At 36.0% G+C, this 18,583-nt stretch overlaps 2 protein-coding genes across 3 annotated transcripts; one reads left to right on the forward strand and one right to left on the reverse strand.

The window, feature by feature from the left end:
- The first annotated feature begins 7,614 nt into the window (after positions 1–7,614).
- LOC147282216 (downstream neighbor of Son) lies at positions 7,615–14,442 on the forward strand. Its single transcript, XM_086248851.1, has 15 exons — positions 7,615–7,721; positions 8,091–8,253; positions 8,669–8,742; positions 8,811–8,940; positions 9,059–9,147; positions 9,236–9,386; positions 9,463–9,653; positions 10,340–10,557; positions 10,653–10,751; positions 11,069–11,190; positions 12,221–12,322; positions 12,852–12,961; positions 13,076–13,163; positions 13,550–13,749; positions 14,131–14,442. The coding sequence occupies exons 2-15, from the start codon at positions 8,143–8,145 to the stop codon at positions 14,357–14,359; spliced, it is 1,914 nt and encodes a 637-aa protein (XP_086104977.1). The 5' UTR covers positions 7,615–7,721; positions 8,091–8,142; the 3' UTR covers positions 14,360–14,442.
- Positions 14,443–15,029: 587 nt separating this feature from the next.
- On the reverse strand, positions 15,030–18,197 carry LOC147282217 (transferring glycosyl group transferase). Of its 2 annotated transcripts, XR_015122945.1 has the most exons (3): positions 16,844–18,197; positions 15,543–15,833; positions 15,030–15,258 (listed from the first exon to the last, which is right to left on the reverse strand). XR_015122945.1 is itself a non-coding variant. In XM_086248516.1 (2 exons), the coding sequence occupies exons 1-2, from the start codon at positions 18,169–18,171 to the stop codon at positions 15,593–15,595; spliced, it is 1,569 nt and encodes a 522-aa protein (XP_086104642.1). In that variant the 5' UTR covers positions 18,172–18,197; the 3' UTR covers positions 15,417–15,592. The 2 variants fall into 2 exon arrangements, 1 of the variants encoding a protein (XP_086104642.1); XM_086248516.1 differs by lacking the exon at positions 15,030–15,258 and having other exon boundaries at positions 15,417–15,833.
- Between the last annotated feature and the right edge of the window lie 386 nt (positions 18,198–18,583).

Consider the following 18,583-nt stretch of genomic DNA (forward strand, 5'->3'; position numbering starts at 1 on the left):
AAGATTTTGAGGCCCAAAAATTTTTGAATAATGAATTTTGACAAAATTTATTGACCCAAAATTTTGGACTTCAACACACAAATACCAACCTAATAACTTATTTCAAGTATTAAAAAATAGGGTAAATTACAATTTAATACCTCAACTTTACCTCGGATTTCAAGTTAGTACCTAAAGTTCAAAAAGTTGCATGTCAGTACCTCAACTTTCATTTTATTGCAATTACATACCTCCGTTAGCTTTTCCCTTTGTCAGACCGTTAAACGCTTACGTGACACGGTGACGTGGCTTTAAAAATGCCACATAGACAACAAAAAAAATAATAAAATAATAAACTTTTTAAAAATAAAATAAATAATTATAAAAAACAAAAAAATTAAAAACCCTAATAATTAAATTATAAAAAACCAAAAAAATTTATTTTATTTATTTCATTTTTCTCATCTCTCAGCCGCCCCCCCCCCCCGCTTCTGTCACTTTTTCTTCGGTGCCTATCTCCGGCGAGACCACCCCCTATCTTCTTCCACTCTCTTTCTCCGGTGACTTTCTCCTGTGACTGGTGGGTCTCAGGTTCCCCCCCTCCGCGATTGTCTCTTCTCTCTCCTCACTTCTCTCTCTTCCCGATCTCTTTCTCCGGCGCCCATCTCCAGCGAGACCATCCTCATCTTCTTCCTCTTTCTTTCTCCAGTGACTGGTGGGTCTCGGTTGCTTGGGTTTTGGGGTTTCGGGTGGTGGGTTGATTTGTGTGGCTGGGAGGGAGGGTTGCTTGGGTGGTGGTTCGGCGGCAGGGTGTGTGGCTGGGAGGGAGGAGGGTTGCTCGAGTGGGTCTCTGGTTTTGAGTTGCAGAAGCACAATGAAGGGAGGAAGGTTGATTTGTGTGGGTCTCAGGTGGTGGTTTTGGGTTGTGGTTTGGCGCCGAGGTGTGTGGCTGGGAGGGAGGAGGGTTGCTCAGGTTTTGGGGAGTGGCTGTTGGTTGGGGCAGGAGAAGGGGTTGCTGGGTGGGGAAGAAGAAGGGGTTGTGGGTTTGGTTGTACTGGAAATGGATTTTGGGTTGATTTGTGTTGATTTATTTTGATGATTTTTGTTGATTTTTTTTATGGTTTTGGGTTGATTTGTTGAGAAAGAAGAAGAAGAAGAAGAAGAAAATGGGGGCGGGGGGGCGGCAGCAGCTCAGAAATGGAGAGAAATAAAATAAATGTTTTTTTGTTTTTTATAATTTAATTATTAGGGTTTTTTAATTTTTTTGTTTTTTATAATTATTTATTTTATTTTTAAAAAGTTTATTATTTTTTTTGTCTATGTGGCATTTTTTAAAGCCACGTCACCGTGCCATGTAAGCGCTTAACGGTCTGACAGACGGAAAAGCTAACAGAGGTATGTAATTGCAACAAAATGAAAATTGAGGTACTGACATGCAACTTTTTGAACTTGAGGTACTAACTTGAAATCCGAGATAAAATTAAGGTACTAAATTGTAATTTACCCTAAAAAATATATAATTTAATTTGTATTATCAAGTTTAGTTTGTTTCATCTATTCACCGATTTGATAATTCAAATCGGTAACCAAATCCATTAATTTAGTTGGTTAAGTTACTTTAACATAAACAGTTATACAAATTATAGCACATACTTTTGTGCGTTTTATATAGTTTTTTTTTTTTTTTTTGTTAAATGAGAGTCTTCCTTAGCTTATGGAGTGTCTTACCAAAGACCGTATTGTAACGTCTCTATCATTTTAATAAACTGATCTCTCTGATTTTCAAAGAGAAAATCAAATTGGCCTTTAAATGTTTGGTTCAGTCGGTTTTCATTTAGGAATGTCCACCCTTATAGTTATCTATTAGTTCCTAGCAATGAGAAATGCTCAATCACTCTCTCTCTCTCTCTCTCTCTCTCTCTCTCTCTCTCTCTCTCACACCCCCACAAGATAAGGGATCACCAAGTTAGAAAAGTATATAAGATGATCTATCCATACAAGAATAAGTCAGCAAATTAAGGAGACAAACACATGTACAAGAAATGAACAATTGATATCCCAAATATATCTGATGAAATAATCAATTAACTAATAAATCAATGAGTTGCACGCCAAGAAGAAAAGTACATGAATATATGGATGACTTGTTGACCTTGACTGATAACACTCTGCTGACTTTGTCATGCATGACACCCTAGCTCCTCTCGCTGTTTTGATTTGATTAATGATTAATTTAATGTTCAAATGGCATTATTTTATTAAGGAATATTCAGAATTCTAGATTTCTTTGTAGCTACTCTCTCTGTCTGACTCTCAGTCTCAAGCCGGCAAACTCTAATATAACATATGCATTAATTTACTATGTTATCATTCTCACATATTGGGTCTAATGTGTTAAGAGATATCATTCCCAAAACACATCATGCCTTATGAATACCTAAGAAAAATATTAATATTTGTATTTCTATAAGTGGTTAAATTCACAATGTCAATATATATATATATATATATATAATGATGTGATATCAACATCTCACACGAGTTTTTGTCATCAGAATTAACAAAAAAAGTTGAGTCTCATTTATTAGTAAGGAAGAGTAAGTACAGTTTGATTAACTGGTAAGTTTGGAATGACGATTTTGTCAACTATAATCGAACCTGTTAAGTTCGGTTATATGAACTTATTAGTTTGGATCAGTTCGATTTTTTGACAAATGTAAAATACCCAAATTTAGGGGTGGTTTTGGTTCAGTAACCAAACCAATTGGTCGGAACCGCCACCAGTGGAATGGCACAAGACAGAGTCGCCGCCACCGTAATGTTGGTTGTTAGTTCCCAACTGTTTCGATGGTTGGTAATGGCGGGGTTTTGCAGAGAGAGAGAAAGAGAAGGATGTAGAGAAATAAGATGTTGTGGTGGTGCTAGGTTGGTGGTCGTTTGTGGTGGATGAAGTGGAGGTGATGGAGGTGACCCACGGGTTGTTAGTTTTAGAGACTAAGAGAGTAAGATCGAGGTGATGAAGACTAAGAGGTGATGGAGATGGTGGTGCATGTAGAGGCGGCAACGACTTGTAGTTGGGCAGAGGAGGCGGTGGCGACGTTGCAGACTTGCAGCTAGGTGTTGTTGAGCGGGCGGGCGGAAGAGAAGAAAAGAAGCAGGCACACGGGTAGAAGCAGAGAAGAGAGGAGGAGGGTCGGTCGGTATCGGAAAACCGACGGTCTGGGACATCACATACCATTTCCAACGTCGAGTTTGTTGGTACGGTTCGATAATTTTACCGATATCGAAATTTCATGAAAATCAACCGAACCATTGGTATCAAAATCGGTCGGTAGTCAGCAATTGTCAATTGGTCGGGAAAAAAATCCAACCCTACCCAAATTTCAAAAAATTTTGAGGTCCAAAATTTTTTGAATAATGGATTTTGACAAAATTTATTGACCCAAATTTTTGGACTTCAACACACAAATATCAACCTAATAACTTATTTCAAGTATTAAAAAAATATACTTTAATTTATATTATCAAGTTCGGTTTGTTTCATCTATTCCCCAATTTGATAATTCAAATTGGTAACCAAATCCATTAATTTAGTTGGTGAAGTTACTTTAACAAAAACAGTTAATACAAATTATAGGGCATATTTTTGCGCGTTTTATAATGTTTTTTTTTTGGGTTAAGTGAGAGTCTTCCTTAGCTTATGGAGTGTCTTACCAAAGACCGTATTGTAACGTCTCTATCATTTTAATAAATTGATCTCTCTGACTTTCAAAAAGAAAATCAAATTGGCCTTTAAATGTTTGGTTCAGTCGGTTTCAGTTAGGAATTTCGATCCACCCTTATCCATTAGTTCCTAGCAATGAGAAATGCTCTCTCTCTCTCTCTCTCTCTCTCTCTCTCTCTCTCTCTCTCCCCCCACAAGATAAGGGATCACGAAGTTAGAAAAGTATATATGATGATCTATCCATACAAGAATAAGTCAGCAAATTAATTAAGGAGACAAACACACAAAATGAACAATTGATATCCCAAATATATCTAATGAAATAATCAATTAACTAATAAATCAATGAGTTGCACGCCAAGAGGAAAAGTACATGAATATATGGATGACTTGTTGACCTTGACTGATAACACTCTGCTGACTTTGTCATGCATGATGCACCCTAGCTCCTCTCTCTGTTTTGATTTGATTAATGATTAATTTAATGTTCAAATGGTATTATTTTATTAAGGAATATTCAGAATTCTAGATTTCTTTGTAGCTACTCTCTCTGTCTGACTCTCAGTCTCAAGCCGGCAAACTCTACCAAATCAGCAAATATATATTACCAAAAGACCAATTCAATTATTGATTCAAGGCCTACATGCAGTAAAATTGCTGACCAGATATTAATTGGCGTTTCCTAACCAACCCCATTAAAATAATGCATAACCCACTTCCTTAAAACAAGTATAAATCAATGTTTTCTACACACTAATATCACTCATTGCCTTTAAAGCTTAAATCATTAATTATCAAAACACTTCCAGTTCTAGTTTTCAAAATGATGATGATGAAGTCCAGCAATATGAGAAGGCATATGGACTTGCAAGGTCCAAGGCCTTCACCTCTTGCAATAAGCAAAAATTCCAAGATGATGAAGAAGAAGAAGCTCCCAAATTCAAGTGTTCATCAAACTTGTCATGATGATGGGCCAGTTATAGTGTATCTGATATCACCCAAGATCATTCATGTACAGCCTGAAGAATTTATGGGTCTTGTGCAACGCCTTACTGGGAATAATCAAGGTCATCAAGGACCAAGTACTGTTAATGTTTCTCATCAGTCTTGTTTGAGCAAATTAGGAGGAGATTTTAGTGAGACCCAAATCCAAGACAGGTTCGAAAACAGGGCAGAGTATGCTGATGACCAAGTACCATTTGGAATACCTACTTCAGCAGAAACTTCCAACTTTGCTGATATATGCAATCTAGCTAGCTACTGTCTGCCGAACTAGTTTACTATAGATGGCATCAAAGTATGTTAGCTGGGTCACTTTGTGCATTGATTTCTTGGTTATTTTTCTTAATTTTTTGAGCTATTTGTTGGTTTACATGTTCTAGTGTTTTTTAAACTTTAGTTATATACTGTAGAATGCAGCCGCGGATTCATGAATTTGTTTTTGTAAAGACTTGATAATTTGTTAAAAAAGATCCATTACTCTTTGACTCATTTTATCAAAACACTTCTTTGCCTCGCTCCTTAAATTAGATAAAGATAAAAAAAGTTAGAGATAATAATCTGAACTCCTGGATTTGGCCAATTAAGATGATGGGTCATTAGCTTTCTCTGGGTTTGGAAGAGTAATCTTTTCCTTAAAGGAAGAGTGGAAGACTGGTCTGGTGTTTTCAGGCCTAGATTGATTGTTCCTTAGTTTTTCTTGTTTGGGCTTCGGCCCCCATTGTACCAAAAAAAAAAAATTCTGAATCCTGAAGAAAGTTAAAGATAGTAATCTAAACTCCTCAAGAAAGTTAGAGATAATAATAATAATAATAAAAAAATAAAAAAAGATGAATTTTTGGATAGTATACTGTATTCCTTCCAACCGAAAGTAATTTGGATGACCATCGTGTGTGCATACCTATTTTATGGGAAAATGCTTGGCTCCATCCGGTCTATCTTACAAATTCATGTCATTTTTTGTTTTCATTCTATGTATGAATTAAATTTTTATTTATTTAAAATGAAAAGAAAAAAAAAAAAAAGACATGAGTTCTATGAAATGGGGATGGAGAAGCTCCTCCATCGGAAGATGAAGCCCAACATTGTTCTATTTTATGATTTTTTTTTTATTAATTTGAGACCACCAACTAGGTGTTAATTTATAAATATTTGGATAACACTATGAACACTAAATTTGTTCACAAAATGATGTGTCATAATATATGTCTTGATAGAATTAAATAATGTCCAATGACACAAACTTTAATAAACAAAACACAACCATATCATTTGGTAAACAAATTTGATAGATGTAGCATTGTTCTGCTGATATTCTTCTCCAATAATATTAATTGTCTCACTTTTTTTTTCCCCATTTGTATACCACCTTATGTGTCATTATTTTACTAGACAAGTATTTCCCTTTTCTTTTAAGTTTTATTTTTTAGTGTCTAATGTATAAATGCCATGTAAGGTGATATAAAATTATGGTATAAAAATGTGTTAAGTGTAGCATTACTGATTCTTCCCTTCAATGTTAGGAGATGTCCCAAATTTGAATCTCTCTTTTCCTAGTTAAAAATAATAATAATTCTTTTGGTGCCTGCCATATATAATATTTATGCTTTGTATTTGAAGTGCAACATAAAAATATCACCCTAGCCTATATATATAGGGAGCTCTCATTAAATGATTCCTTAAATAACTTTAGGAAGGAAACATTAAGAGGTTACTTGAGATTGAAGTACAATAATTCAAAGCATTTATTTTGTAATCTTTATTTGAAAGCAATCTTTATATGAACTATCAATTAATTTAGTGATATTTCTTTCTATATATTGGCAAGTCTCAAGTTCAAATCACCTTCTTCCAAATTGCAAGTTAATATAATTAAAATTGAAATTATTAAGACGTCTAGTGATTAAATAAATTGATGAAAAACTATATAGGAAAAGAGAAATGGAGATAGAAGGTTTTGAGAGAGGATGGAAGTGTAGGGTGTAGGGATGGCAAAATTCCCCGCCCCTGAAAATCCCCGTGGGGACCCGCCTCGATTAAGCAGGCCCGTCCCCACCTTGCCCTGTATACTCGTTTAATAAAAATATTATATTATATAATTATATTTTAATTTATTTTCTTAATTTTTGTTGCATGTCTTTAAAATTTAATAGTGTTCTCTTTATGATTTAGTGCTATTATAATATAATATGATAAATTTTAATGTATTTCATTTATTATATTATATATTTATATTAATTTAGTATGTTATTAATAAAAAAAATTATTTTTTAAAAAATAATAAGGGCCCCAAATACCCCCGATGGGGACCCGATTATCCCGCGGGGCGGGTATGGTATTGGCAAACCCGCCCCTGCCCCGTTGCCATCCCTAGTAGGGTGGGGTAGTTGGTGGTTGGCGAGCCATTGCAAGAGGAGATTATCTAAATTTTTTTCTTATCATTTTAGTTTTATAAGAGGGAAAAACTGAATTTTGAAAATTACAAAATTGTTATGGGTACAAAGAGAAATTTGTTTTGGTCAAGGTACAAAGAGCAGTCTAGTGGGTACAAATAGACTCTTAAAAAAGAAGGGATTTGAAGTTTCAAGTTCCACATCTTGCGCCAAAACATTTATTGGAGCGAACCGCCCAAAACTCAAAGAGAAAAAAGATCGATTGGAGTGAGAGTGAGACTGTGAGAGTGACCGAGGGCTGAGTGAGGCAAATAAACAAACGGTCAGTAACGTCCGTGAGTCGGACCAACAAAACCAACGTCAGTGAGTTGACGGCGTCAGGCCCAGAAGAGGGAAAATCCAATTTGTTCAAACAGAACCTCAAATCTCATCACTTCCCTCATTTTCCCACCCATTCTCTCTCTCTCTCTCTCTCTCTCTCTCTCTCTCTCTCGGCCTCTGCGGTTCGCCCTAGACTTTTATTTTTGGGGCAAATCGATCGGAACCCTAGGGATTGATCTCATTCGACACCTCGTTCGACGTTTCTTTTTCGATGCTTTTTGTCGGGAAATCTCTTAGTCACTAAGGTAAGACATTCTTCTATCAATGTTCAGGTTATAAATTGCGCAAATTTTGATGCAATCCTTTTTTTTTTTGTGTGGGTAATCTATACTCAATTTATGCATATTAGGGTTCATATCGTATTTAATGGTAATCGAACTGGGTTATCTGGAACATAAATTGGATTGCTTACACGCACAGATTTACTGCTACATTGGTGAATGATTAAAAAGTCGTTCTTTTTTCCTGGGAAAATTTTGTTAGTTTCATTTTTGTGTATTGCTCCGGTTGAGGGAGGGATTCGACCCAGGTCTTTTCTATCAGCTTTGCTAGCTAGTCACCCTGATGGGTTTTATTGCTTTTACTTAATGAATCGATGCTCTTATCATATGTAGGATCCGGGCCGTTGGTAAAAGACCTGCTGTCAATAGTTTCTTATACTAAGCTATGGCCAAGGTTGCTCCACCTGGTTCCCTACCTTCCACTTCTCTGAAGATTGGTGGTGGGACTTTGAAGGTTGGTGCGACAGTCAAAAGAAAGACACCATCAGAACTGAGAGTAAGTTGTTGAACTCATGGTCTTGTTTCTCTCCAGGCTTTGGTTTCCTTATTATTGACACTTTTGGAGATAGCAAAAATTTATTCCATTGTCTAAGTTCAAAAACTTATCATTGCATTGCCTTTTTCTTTGGGGGGATGCAAAAATAAGAACTCATCATTGTATTGTCCGACTCCTTATTGAGTTATTTTGCTCATGAACTTTTAGGATCAGTTTGCAATACCTTTTTTAAAAGACTTGGTGCTATATCTAATTATTATATGGTACTACATCTTCTGATTAAAAAGAAAAAATGACTTATAGCTTAGTGCTCATAGACAAACTTTTTATTGAAGTGTCTTTTCAAGAAGCTTTGCACATACTTTTACAGGCTATAATGGTTAAAAGGTTCTCATTTAAAATGCCTGTATAACAGGGAGAGCAGTTGAAGCGGATGAATGCTGTGGAGATTACTGATGAATCTCCAGCCCCTTTGCTTGGTTCTACAAAGTAAGATTTTCTCTACTTTTTAATTTTGGTTTGTAGTTCACTAACTTGTTTTCTTTTTGTAAAAATAGTGAGGCAGAAAATGGACTTAAGAAACCAGAGCTATCAAGGAATCCTAGATACATTGACATTCGAATGGATGAAGTATATCCTACAAAAAAATCTAGGTTCAGAACAGTTTCTGGAAAAGAGAATGCTAAGGTTTGCACATATTCTTAAATACATGGTCTATCTAATTTTTCTGGAATAGCCTTTTCCCTCTTATTTTAGTGTGAAAATTAAAATGAGGTTGGTATTGTGCAACTATTATTGTGTTCAGGAAAGTATTTCAATGGAGCAACCTAGCAGCCTGAAGAATCTCTCTGTGCTCTCTAATTTGGCTTTCAAGAGAAAACACCAACTTTCGGGGTATGCCTTTCAGTACAATTTTATCTGATTTATGAAAAATAGACACATCCTTATTTTCTTATTGATTCTAGCTTGTTTCTCTGGACAGCCCAGAGAATTTAGCTTTTTCTGAAAAATCTGACGCTGGCGTCGGACAAGGTCGTCAAACCCTTGAAAAATGCAGTCAAAGTACTTTCCGCAGTGTTACTGAGATTTCATCAGCTGGTGACAGATTGTCTGGCCTTAAAGCTGTTGATATGGTATACTTAGTAGCCTTTCCTTCTATCTGCATAATCAAAGAATCTGTTATTAACAGTTTTGCAATTATTTTATCAGGATAAAGCATTAAAAGGACTGGCTGCCCGTGAACTCTCAATCACTACTGGTTTGCCTGTTGATTCTTCTGAAAGATGTGGGGATCCTACATCAACTGGTTTGGGAAACTTTTACTTACCTGGTGGAAGGATTCCTTTGGATTTTACTTTGAAAACCAGTATGCGGGTGGTTTCCTCTTCCCCAGTGAATTGGTCAGTGTCAATCTAAAGCTGCTATAACAGTTTCTTTAGTTTCCAGTACCCAAAGATAGGATCATTACCTGTTGTACATTCTTTTGGTTTGTTAATCTCAACGAAGGCTTAGTTAATTTCCTGTGTGCATTCATAAGATTCTTCAATTAAGATGAATTGTTATGCAGGTGTAGTTGTTTTGTCATGATCATTTATGTTTTTAATGCAATTAGATAGATTTGTTCTAATTTCACTTCAATAAACTTGAAGATGGGGTGAAACGAAGTGACTTTCACTTCGATAAACTTGAAGACAAGGTGAAAATAAGTCGCATGAAAATGAATTACTAGCAGACAAAATGTTGGCTAATTGTTGATGTCTTAGTCAAATCATCAAATTATGCTTATGCAATAGTTCAGAATCATTTGAACCATACATTTTTTTCGGTAAGTAAGAACTAAAAAGTATATATGGACAGTGCAAACATGAAACAAATGGCCATATCATTTTTCTTTAGAGTTGACTCTTGAATACAATGCTCCTGCCACACCCAGTACTGCACTATTAGTTATTTCTATGAGTTTTTGGTTGATTGTTTGTACTATTAGTTATTTCATCAGTTATTTTTATTAGTTTTTTCATTGGCTATAGTTAGCAGGTTGTTTGTAATTAGTTCTTGCTTCTTAAGTTGTTTTTGCATTTTGTAGGATTCATAGGTCAATTACATGCGGTGCCTACACCAGTATGCCCAATCTCACTTTCCAAGTTGATTGTTCTGAGAATAAAAATATGAGCCGTCGTAGCTCAGGGCTCACATCAACTTCCCAAGTTATTAGTTCTAAACCTCTGCATTCATGGGTTTACCCTCAATCTACCCTACCGCCTTCTCTTATACAAGTGTTGACCTCATCAACAGCCGAGGGAGGTGCGTCAAATAATTATTAAATGTATAAAAAATTTCAAATCCTCCCTCATCTTCTATTTCTGAAATGTTCTTATCAATATTTTTACCTTTTGCAGTGGAAAGGGAATTTTTAAGAAAACGACAGGTAGCATGGGAGGACTCGTTTCGGAGTCTTTACTACATGCTTCGGAATGGCACCTGTAATATCTTTTATGGTAATTACTTATGCCATTATATTTTGTTTTATTTCAAGCCACTTTTGTGTGTATTTAGTTAGATATTAAATTACTAATTATTGATCATGGCTTGTGCCACTGCTGTAAGGCCTACCTATCAATAAATCATGACGATTAAATTCTCCCCTTTTTTCAGTCTGTGCTACATTGTCTATGATGGTAGTTTTTGCATGAGGATGCTTTTACATATAATTATAAATAAATATCCAACATAAAGCTTGCATGATTTATTTTTTATTTTTAGAAAAATGTATTGACTCCAGGCTGATTGCTGTTTTTATTTACAAATTTTCTAGTTTGTACTCCTCATTTTGTGGTAATGTTCACTGGTCATGATGTCCCCGTGGGCGCCAAACGCGTCACCAATGCTTATATCTCCCAGTCAACAAGAGTCTTGCGATCATTGTTAATAGATCATGTAAGTTGTTCCTAAAATCATTACATTTCTTATTATCAGTACTATTATTTTCAAGTATGTGCTCTTGTCTTTATTGTATAAATGTTCACAATTCTCCTGTTCTTTTTGCTTTTTATTCTTTGAAGTTTGTTCTTTTAATCTAATGTTATAGGAAGTAATCTTGTCCAGATATATACTGTTATGGCATTCCTGATTTGAAATCATTCTGCTTGCATTTAAATGCTCATTTATAATTCTATATCCTATTTTCCCTTCTGCTCTAAAAAACAAAATATACTTCCTTCAGTTGATATTGATGTGTTTTGCAACTAAGATTAACTTAGTGGTATTGAAGTTGATAATCTTGAGGATAGTTCTTTGTGCTTTTAACATGGAATTCTGGATTCTAAAAAGGAATTTTTTGCTTTGGAGGTCAAATAATAGTGATCTCAAGGTGGTTCGTAGTTTTTGATAAACTTCTAGTTTATGAATTGCTGATTCCACAGAAAGGTTGGCTTAAAAGCACTTTGTTCAGCTACATGGCCCAAACTTAACCCATCTGAACCCAAGATGAAAGACCTAGAACAACTCCAATGAATCCACGGCCCAACCTTGTAATACTATAATACTATTTAATGTCAAATAAGACTGACAAAGTCCATTCAACTTTCCAGGTTTGATATTGAATATATTCTTTGCTCATATAGTGTTTTCTCCTCTTAATGATGGAGAATGAAAACTAAGTTACTAGATGAGAGCCATAGGTTATCTAACTGAATGAATTAACTAGGGTTCCAATTTATGGTTTCTACCTTTTCCTTATATAAGCCTTTGAACACTTTAATTAACACAGTGGCTGTAAATGGTTTTCTCTTGGTCCAATATTGCTTTTTCACGCGGAGCTGTGACATGGTTTCTAAAGGTTAAACCTAGTCTGTATTGTGTGTGTGTGTGTGTTTTGTTTATTGGCTGATGATGGACCTTGTACCATTTTGTTTTATCCATTTTGTTCTATCATGTCTGAAATTTTATTATAAAATATTGGCTTCAGGATATTTGTTTCTCCATGCCTCTTTGCCGTTCTAAAGTAGAGCAAGTCACTACAGAATATCTTGTTGAGCTCTCAGAGATTGAGAAGCATAACTTGGGCCAGGTTAGTATCTGTTTTCTTTTTCCCCTCATATCAATGTATGTTCTTGTTGGGCTTATCTGATTTCAGGTGTGGTGAGGTTTATGAAATACCTTTCCATGCCTTCTGCGGGATATTGTGGTGGATAAGACTGGTTGCTTGATTGCTCCACTTAGCTGCCTATACTGGCCAACAGTTGTATGTCCTTATCCACCATTTGATAATAAGAATTTTGGCTAGTTTTAGACAAAGATAGAGTAGTCTGAGAGAGTGTTATACTTGATAATGTGGTTTGTATACTCCAATTATTATTATTATTATTATTATTATTATTATTATTATTATTATTATTTAAAGATATTGATAGGAAGGATGATCATGCATGTCAAACCATTTGCATGTCATGTTTCCAAAAGAGGCAGATCTCTTTTTATCTGGCAAGGATGTTTTGTATATTTGGTTGTACTCATGTCATATCCAGGTCTTGGCCTACAAATGTTTAAAATCCTTCTGCTTCTTAACTTATGTGTGCCTCAATTGAAAATTGTTGCAGACCCGACGCCTGAATTCACTGTTTGATATAGATAATACCCCGGAATCTTTGCTGATTTTCACTGGCAATAAGAATGTACATGGCCTGTTTGATATTCTGTTAAATTATAGGTATGCTATAATTATTTTTAAAATTCCATATCATCTTTCCAAACTGATTAAATACTCTTTCTGATCAGTGCTATCTTCTCACTGGATCTTATTTCTTTTTGGTTACATATTCAGATCTTTCTTGACTGCCTTGATGGGAATAGATGTCCCTGTATTATATTCACCTGTGCCATTTCAGAATGCTGCCATTTCTGCTCCTGAGGTGGGTGTGAAAAATGTGTGGTTTGTTAATTTATGACATGCATGTTTGCCCTTATGGAATTTAAAAAATGCTCAAACCACTAAATGTTATGCCATCATACTGAGTCAGCATGTCTTGTTCTCTTGGTTGGAGCCTAATGCTTGCCACTGCCAATGCTATTAGCTACTGTAGTAGAGTCAAAGACCTAATTTACAGCCTCCATCCTATGATTCATACCATAGTTAAGCTACTGGGGATATGTTTTTTGCTAATACAGATACTACACCCACACAGAGAATAACTTTCTCCCCCATTTTTACATGAATGTGCCAACTTACCTTCATTGTATGGCAAATTTTTGAGCAATATATTAATGGAATTTTTTTAATTTTAACCTTGTTTTGCAGATTATATGCAAGGATCTGAAAAGACCAAACCATTTTGCTGCTCTGGATAAAGGATCTGTCACAGAAGATGATGGGTCCATGCAAAGCTTATCTTCTGGTCTCTGCTCTGTTGTTGAAATTAAGGATACATATCTTCCACCATGGATAATTTGCAGCGTCTGTGCTGTAATGGGCTCTGAAGGGAGAAGCTTTGAGGCAAGGTAAACATTAGCATAATTCAAGTTTCATATGAACTTTTGTGCATTCATGCTGACAGGTCCCTAGGTTTATCTATGATTCAGTGCACCAAGTTCCATAATAGATGAATACCCAAATTTTAGCCAAGTAAAAACTGTAAAATGATAATTTTTTTTATCTATCTTTGGATGGTATGTTGCATCAAGCCTATCCTCCAATCTGGAGCTTATTTATTCGTTTGCTACTCCTACTGTACTAATGGATTTTGAGTTACTTGAAATCATTAAAGTTGGAAAGAAGTTGTTATGGTACAGTTTGCACTACATTAGTCTGCATTCAATTGGAATGATTACACTAGTCTGCTTTTCGAGCTTATGTAGTGGTTTTATTTGATTTGTTTCCAGTTTTACGAGTGAAGCTACCTCAGTCGGTTTGAATGTTGCTATAGAAGCAGTTCCTGAGAAATCCGATTGTGATGATGCTGCAGCTGAAGACTTGCAAGAAAGCACTTCTGCTTTTGGTATCCCAGGAGCCACTGTTACTCCTTACTTACGTCTGGGTTTATTAAAAAGTTTGAAGTTCTCAAATGGTTCTTATTCAGCTTCTCTTTCTCCTACCTTAGACGCCAAATAAGAGATACAATTATACGGTTTTAGTTTCTGGTTAAAGAAGAATCTGTCATTCTTTAACCATATATTAATTCTATGTACTTTGATTTGGTATATGAGTATATCTAATTTTGGATTGCTTTGTTTTACTGAAGTTTCTGTAAGATTTGCTTTACTAATTACATTGTACTCACTGAATCCTGGAAGGATTGCAATACAAACTGCACCCTTAAATGCCTTGTTAAATAAACTCGCGAGAAAATGTGCCCTTACTATGAACTGCCAACTCTTTTCAGATTTGACGAATACAAAAAAAAAAACTCTTTTCATATTTGACAAACTCATGATGATTGGGATTTTTTTGGATGTTGCAGAGTTGAACTAAAGATAAGATTGCATGACCTTGTGGCTTAAAAAATGCTTGTGTGAGAAGAAAAAGGAATATTTTAAAGGTGTTTAACATGATTCAGACATCCCAAAAGGCCTATCCAGAGGTTTATTGGCATAGACCTTGCAGGATGCAAGGTTGTCTTTACGTTTTCAATTTTAAACAAGCTAAGAGAGGGAAGGGGTTCAAGAGAAGGGCAAACTCTTTTTCTGTTGTCTAGTTATTGGATCCCCAAAAGAGAAGAAAGAACAAAATGCCTGAAGAGAAATTAATGTAATTTTTCGGTTAATATGTATATGTTAATTTTCTGGTTTCGTACACAATGTTGCAATCACAAGTCCAAAACACATCGATTTGCACTTTTAACATGAGTAACCATGGGAATGGAAATATGGAAATGCTCCTTGGACATCTGTCAACAAATTTTAGGAGCTGTGAGAGATAGTGGATCCATTTCCAGGATCTACCTTCACTGTTAGTGGTTCCCTGGTGAAATCTTGAGTTCCAGCTAAGGTTCAGGCAAGTTCCTAGTGAACCTGATATATGAAAAATGGGAAAAATTAATAGGTACAAGCTCATTTCTTTAATATCAATTTAGCAATGTATAAAAACATCTATAGTATGATATTTGAACTAAAATTTTTCCCATGCTTATCAGATGATTAACTAAAAAAGAGAAATTTGAGGACTGCAATGGGATTAATATGGTAAAAAAAATGCTAGAATTACAACAATGCCAAATCAATCAAATCAGTATCAAAATTGTTTTATCTTATTTCTATGGAGGTTGGAGGCAACAATGGAGATTATATTGTAGTACCATGCTCAAGTACTAGCTCCAGTTTGCTCATTGTCTTGTGTCTTTTTCCTCTAGAAAGAGAACTTGAATGCACCGGCCTTTGAATCTGTAACTGATTCCCAGAAGGGGAGTTTTTTCTGTTGAGCCTTCTTCTCTTCCGCTTTCTGCATCAACTGATCAATAGTTCCAGGAAAAGAAGCATCAATAGCATTTTTAAACTTATCATACAAATTCACCCGATCTCTTGTTCCAGATACCAGAGTGCTGGCGTTTGGCTTATTAAGAAAATCCAAGACATTCAACAAATTCCTCCTGCAAAACATAAAAACCAGGTAACTATAACTGTAAACCTTCTTTTCTTTTCTGTTTCAAAACAAAACAGTGGGTATTATGAATGGGCATGCAATGTACGTCATTGTCCTGTCATATGAAGTTGAAGTAAAACAACATGAATTAATTTACAAGTTAACTGGGTTCTTTTTGGAGTTCCATTTTCATCTGAAGCTATATGCAGACATAACGATCTTAATACATGTTACGTTCTTTCATCAACTTGATGCATCTTTTTGATCAAATAATCCTGCTTCCTCCCCATACGCTTGAATTTGAGTCCCCATGTGTCATAAGCAGATGTTACACCTGGTCCACCTGGTCCATATGGCTATGTTGCATGAATCTGTTATCTAACATCCAACTTCCCGAGTGAGCTAAGTGCTCCTTTAAGGTACACAATAGCAATGCAATCGTCACTTTACCCCTCCTCTAAAAAGAATGTTCTTCAAAACTAATTCCATCAAAGTTCATAGCTAATCCACATACTGGAAAAAACAAAAGGATTTAAAACCAACTGTCCGAACTTCTCAACAATAAGATTCCTTTGAATTCCTAGTGCTATGATTCAAGTACACAAGAGTTTATCACCGCAACCCCATAGTATGGTTTTGCACTTGGCAACTGTCTGGACTTCTCAACAATAAGATTCCTTTGAATCCCTAGTGCTATGATTCAAGCACACAGGAATTTATCGCCGCAACCCCATAGTATGGTTTTGCACTTGGTTAGTGAATGCTTGACATTTGACCTACACATAGCTAAATTCACACAAGCTTTCATGTGACTCTTTGAAAACAGCTTTATGTCCAATTTATTCTTTTAATAGATCGTAGACTCACTTCATAATTCGTAGTACTAACCATCAAAATGGGGTTCAGAAGGCCACATGAACTTTGCTTAACTAACCATAAGATATGTAAGAACCAGAAATGCAACAGAAGTTTTGAGAATTTCTAAACGATAAACCATAAGATATGTAAGAACCATACCTGCTAACGTAATTCTGTGTAATGGCAATTGACTCCTCCAAGTTGATCACCAAATGCCACCATCCCTGAGGTACAAAAATCACCTCCCCGGCCTTACAAATGCACTCGATGGGTTTCCTTTTCCAAGTCTTCGTTGCACCATAAAAGTTCATAAACCATTCAATTATTGAAACAGGACATGCCACCTCAGCACCATCTGGACTGGGATGCACCCCTGGAGGAACCACCTCAGGAGGAAACAGCACCCACTTCTTTGACCCCTTGATCACTGCATTCCAAGCTGATGTTGAATTAGGATCAATGTGGAACGATGAACCTGATCCAGCCGGTCCAATTATAATCCATCTATAATCTGGCCTCTCATTCCCCAAAACACCAAATAAGTCCTCCCTAAAGTACACTGGAACTTCATACTCTGAACCCAATGTTGCAACCTTCTCTCCAAATTTCGGGTCAAATAGATACAGTGGCCTCTCTTCCTTCACCTGATCAGCATACCTAAAATAGTCCTCAAGCATCATCTCCACTGGCCCAACCGCAAATTGTACATCACCACACAGTTGAACCAAATAATCTCTATCCCATTTCTTTAATGCAACCCAATTATCCGTACACCCTTCCAACAGCACTGGCTTATTTGGTTCCTCAAAATCTGAAATGAATTCCTCAACTGAAATGCCCCTTCTTCGAATTATATTATCTCTTTCAAGCCACTCAGGTTTCATTTCAAGATTGGCACAGAGCCAACTCTGAAAGAGATAGTCAGAATAAAAGTCCCTCACTCTCAAACCCGAAACTCGGATATCAGTCACATCAAATGAAGGGTAATGAGCAGCAATGTAAGTAGCTTTCCAAGTTCCATTATACAAAAGCCTGCCATTTAGACTGTCCAACACAAGGTTCCTCCAAAGGGGCTCATGGTTTGCAAAGACATAGAATGATTTGCTCACAGTGGCCAGAACCCCCAAGTGGGTCCCACCAAAAAACCCTAGAATCTCAAGAAGAAGCTCATCTGTTAGGGTTTGGAGATTACCTAAGCCAGTGTTCCTTGAGTTAACAGAACCTGGGTTGAGGTACAGATTGCCCAGTGGTTGGACCCCATGTGTGTGTGATGGAGCAGAGGCTTTGAGATTGAAACCTTCTCCAACATCATCACCATCTTCTTCTTCTTCCTCCTCCTCTATTTCTTCTTCTTGTTGGTACATTTTGGAAATGGGGTTTTGCTTTGTGGAAACAGTTTTGCTTCTTGTCTTGTTTTTGCTTTTGCTTTTGTTCTTTTTCTTTATGGTTTTGGGTCTTTTGGACAATAAGCTTTTGCAGCTCAGCATTGTAGAGGGCTTTGTGGCGCTGCAGAAACAGAAGAATGAATAGGCAGTTGATGACTGACGAGTGACGAGGAAGGGTTTTAGCTTAGACTGGTGCAGCTAGAAACGCGTTTCGCTAGCGTCTCCTGACTCTCCTGCAGAAACGCCTTTGACGATAGTAAAACGTTTTTGGTTATTTTATTTTTCGCAAATTCTTCTTATTTATAACTTGGCCCAAAAAAAAAAACTAAGGACCAAAAAGAATCTCATTATTTCTAACAAAAAAATTAGGAAATGTTAATGTGGGATTTTTTTTTTGAGACATGATTTGTTCTTTCTTTTTCTTTTAAGCATCTTTTGCTTAAGTTAGACAAAACTTCTTTAACGTGAAATTAAAAATGCAGGATAATGTAGGATGTAAGAATTCAAACGTTCT

The sequence above is a fragment of the Dryas octopetala genome, chromosome 6, assembly GCF_963921425.1.
Source record: "Dryas octopetala chromosome 6, drDryOcto1.1, whole genome shotgun sequence".
Taxonomy (NCBI): domain Eukaryota; kingdom Viridiplantae; phylum Streptophyta; class Magnoliopsida; order Rosales; family Rosaceae; genus Dryas; species Dryas octopetala.

Excerpts from the sequence above, each read along its gene's own strand:
- LOC147282216 (XM_086248851.1), top strand. The coding sequence starts at position 8,143 with ATGGCCAAGGTTGCTCCACCTGGTTCCCTACCTTCCACTTCTCTGAAG. Across the intron at positions 11,191-12,220 it reads GATCATTGTTAATAGATCAT|GATATTTGTTTCTCCATGCC; the intron begins GTAAGTTGTTCC and ends TATTGGCTTCAG. Across the intron at positions 12,323-12,851 it reads AGAAGCATAACTTGGGCCAG|ACCCGACGCCTGAATTCACT; the intron begins GTTAGTATCTGT and ends AAATTGTTGCAG.
- LOC147282217 (XM_086248516.1), bottom strand. The coding sequence starts at position 18,171 with ATGCTGAGCTGCAAAAGCTTATTGTCCAAAAGACCCAAAACCATAAAG. Across the intron at positions 15,834-16,843 it reads ACACAGAATTACGTTAGCAG|GAGGAATTTGTTGAATGTCT; the intron begins GTATGGTTCTTA and ends TATGTTTTGCAG.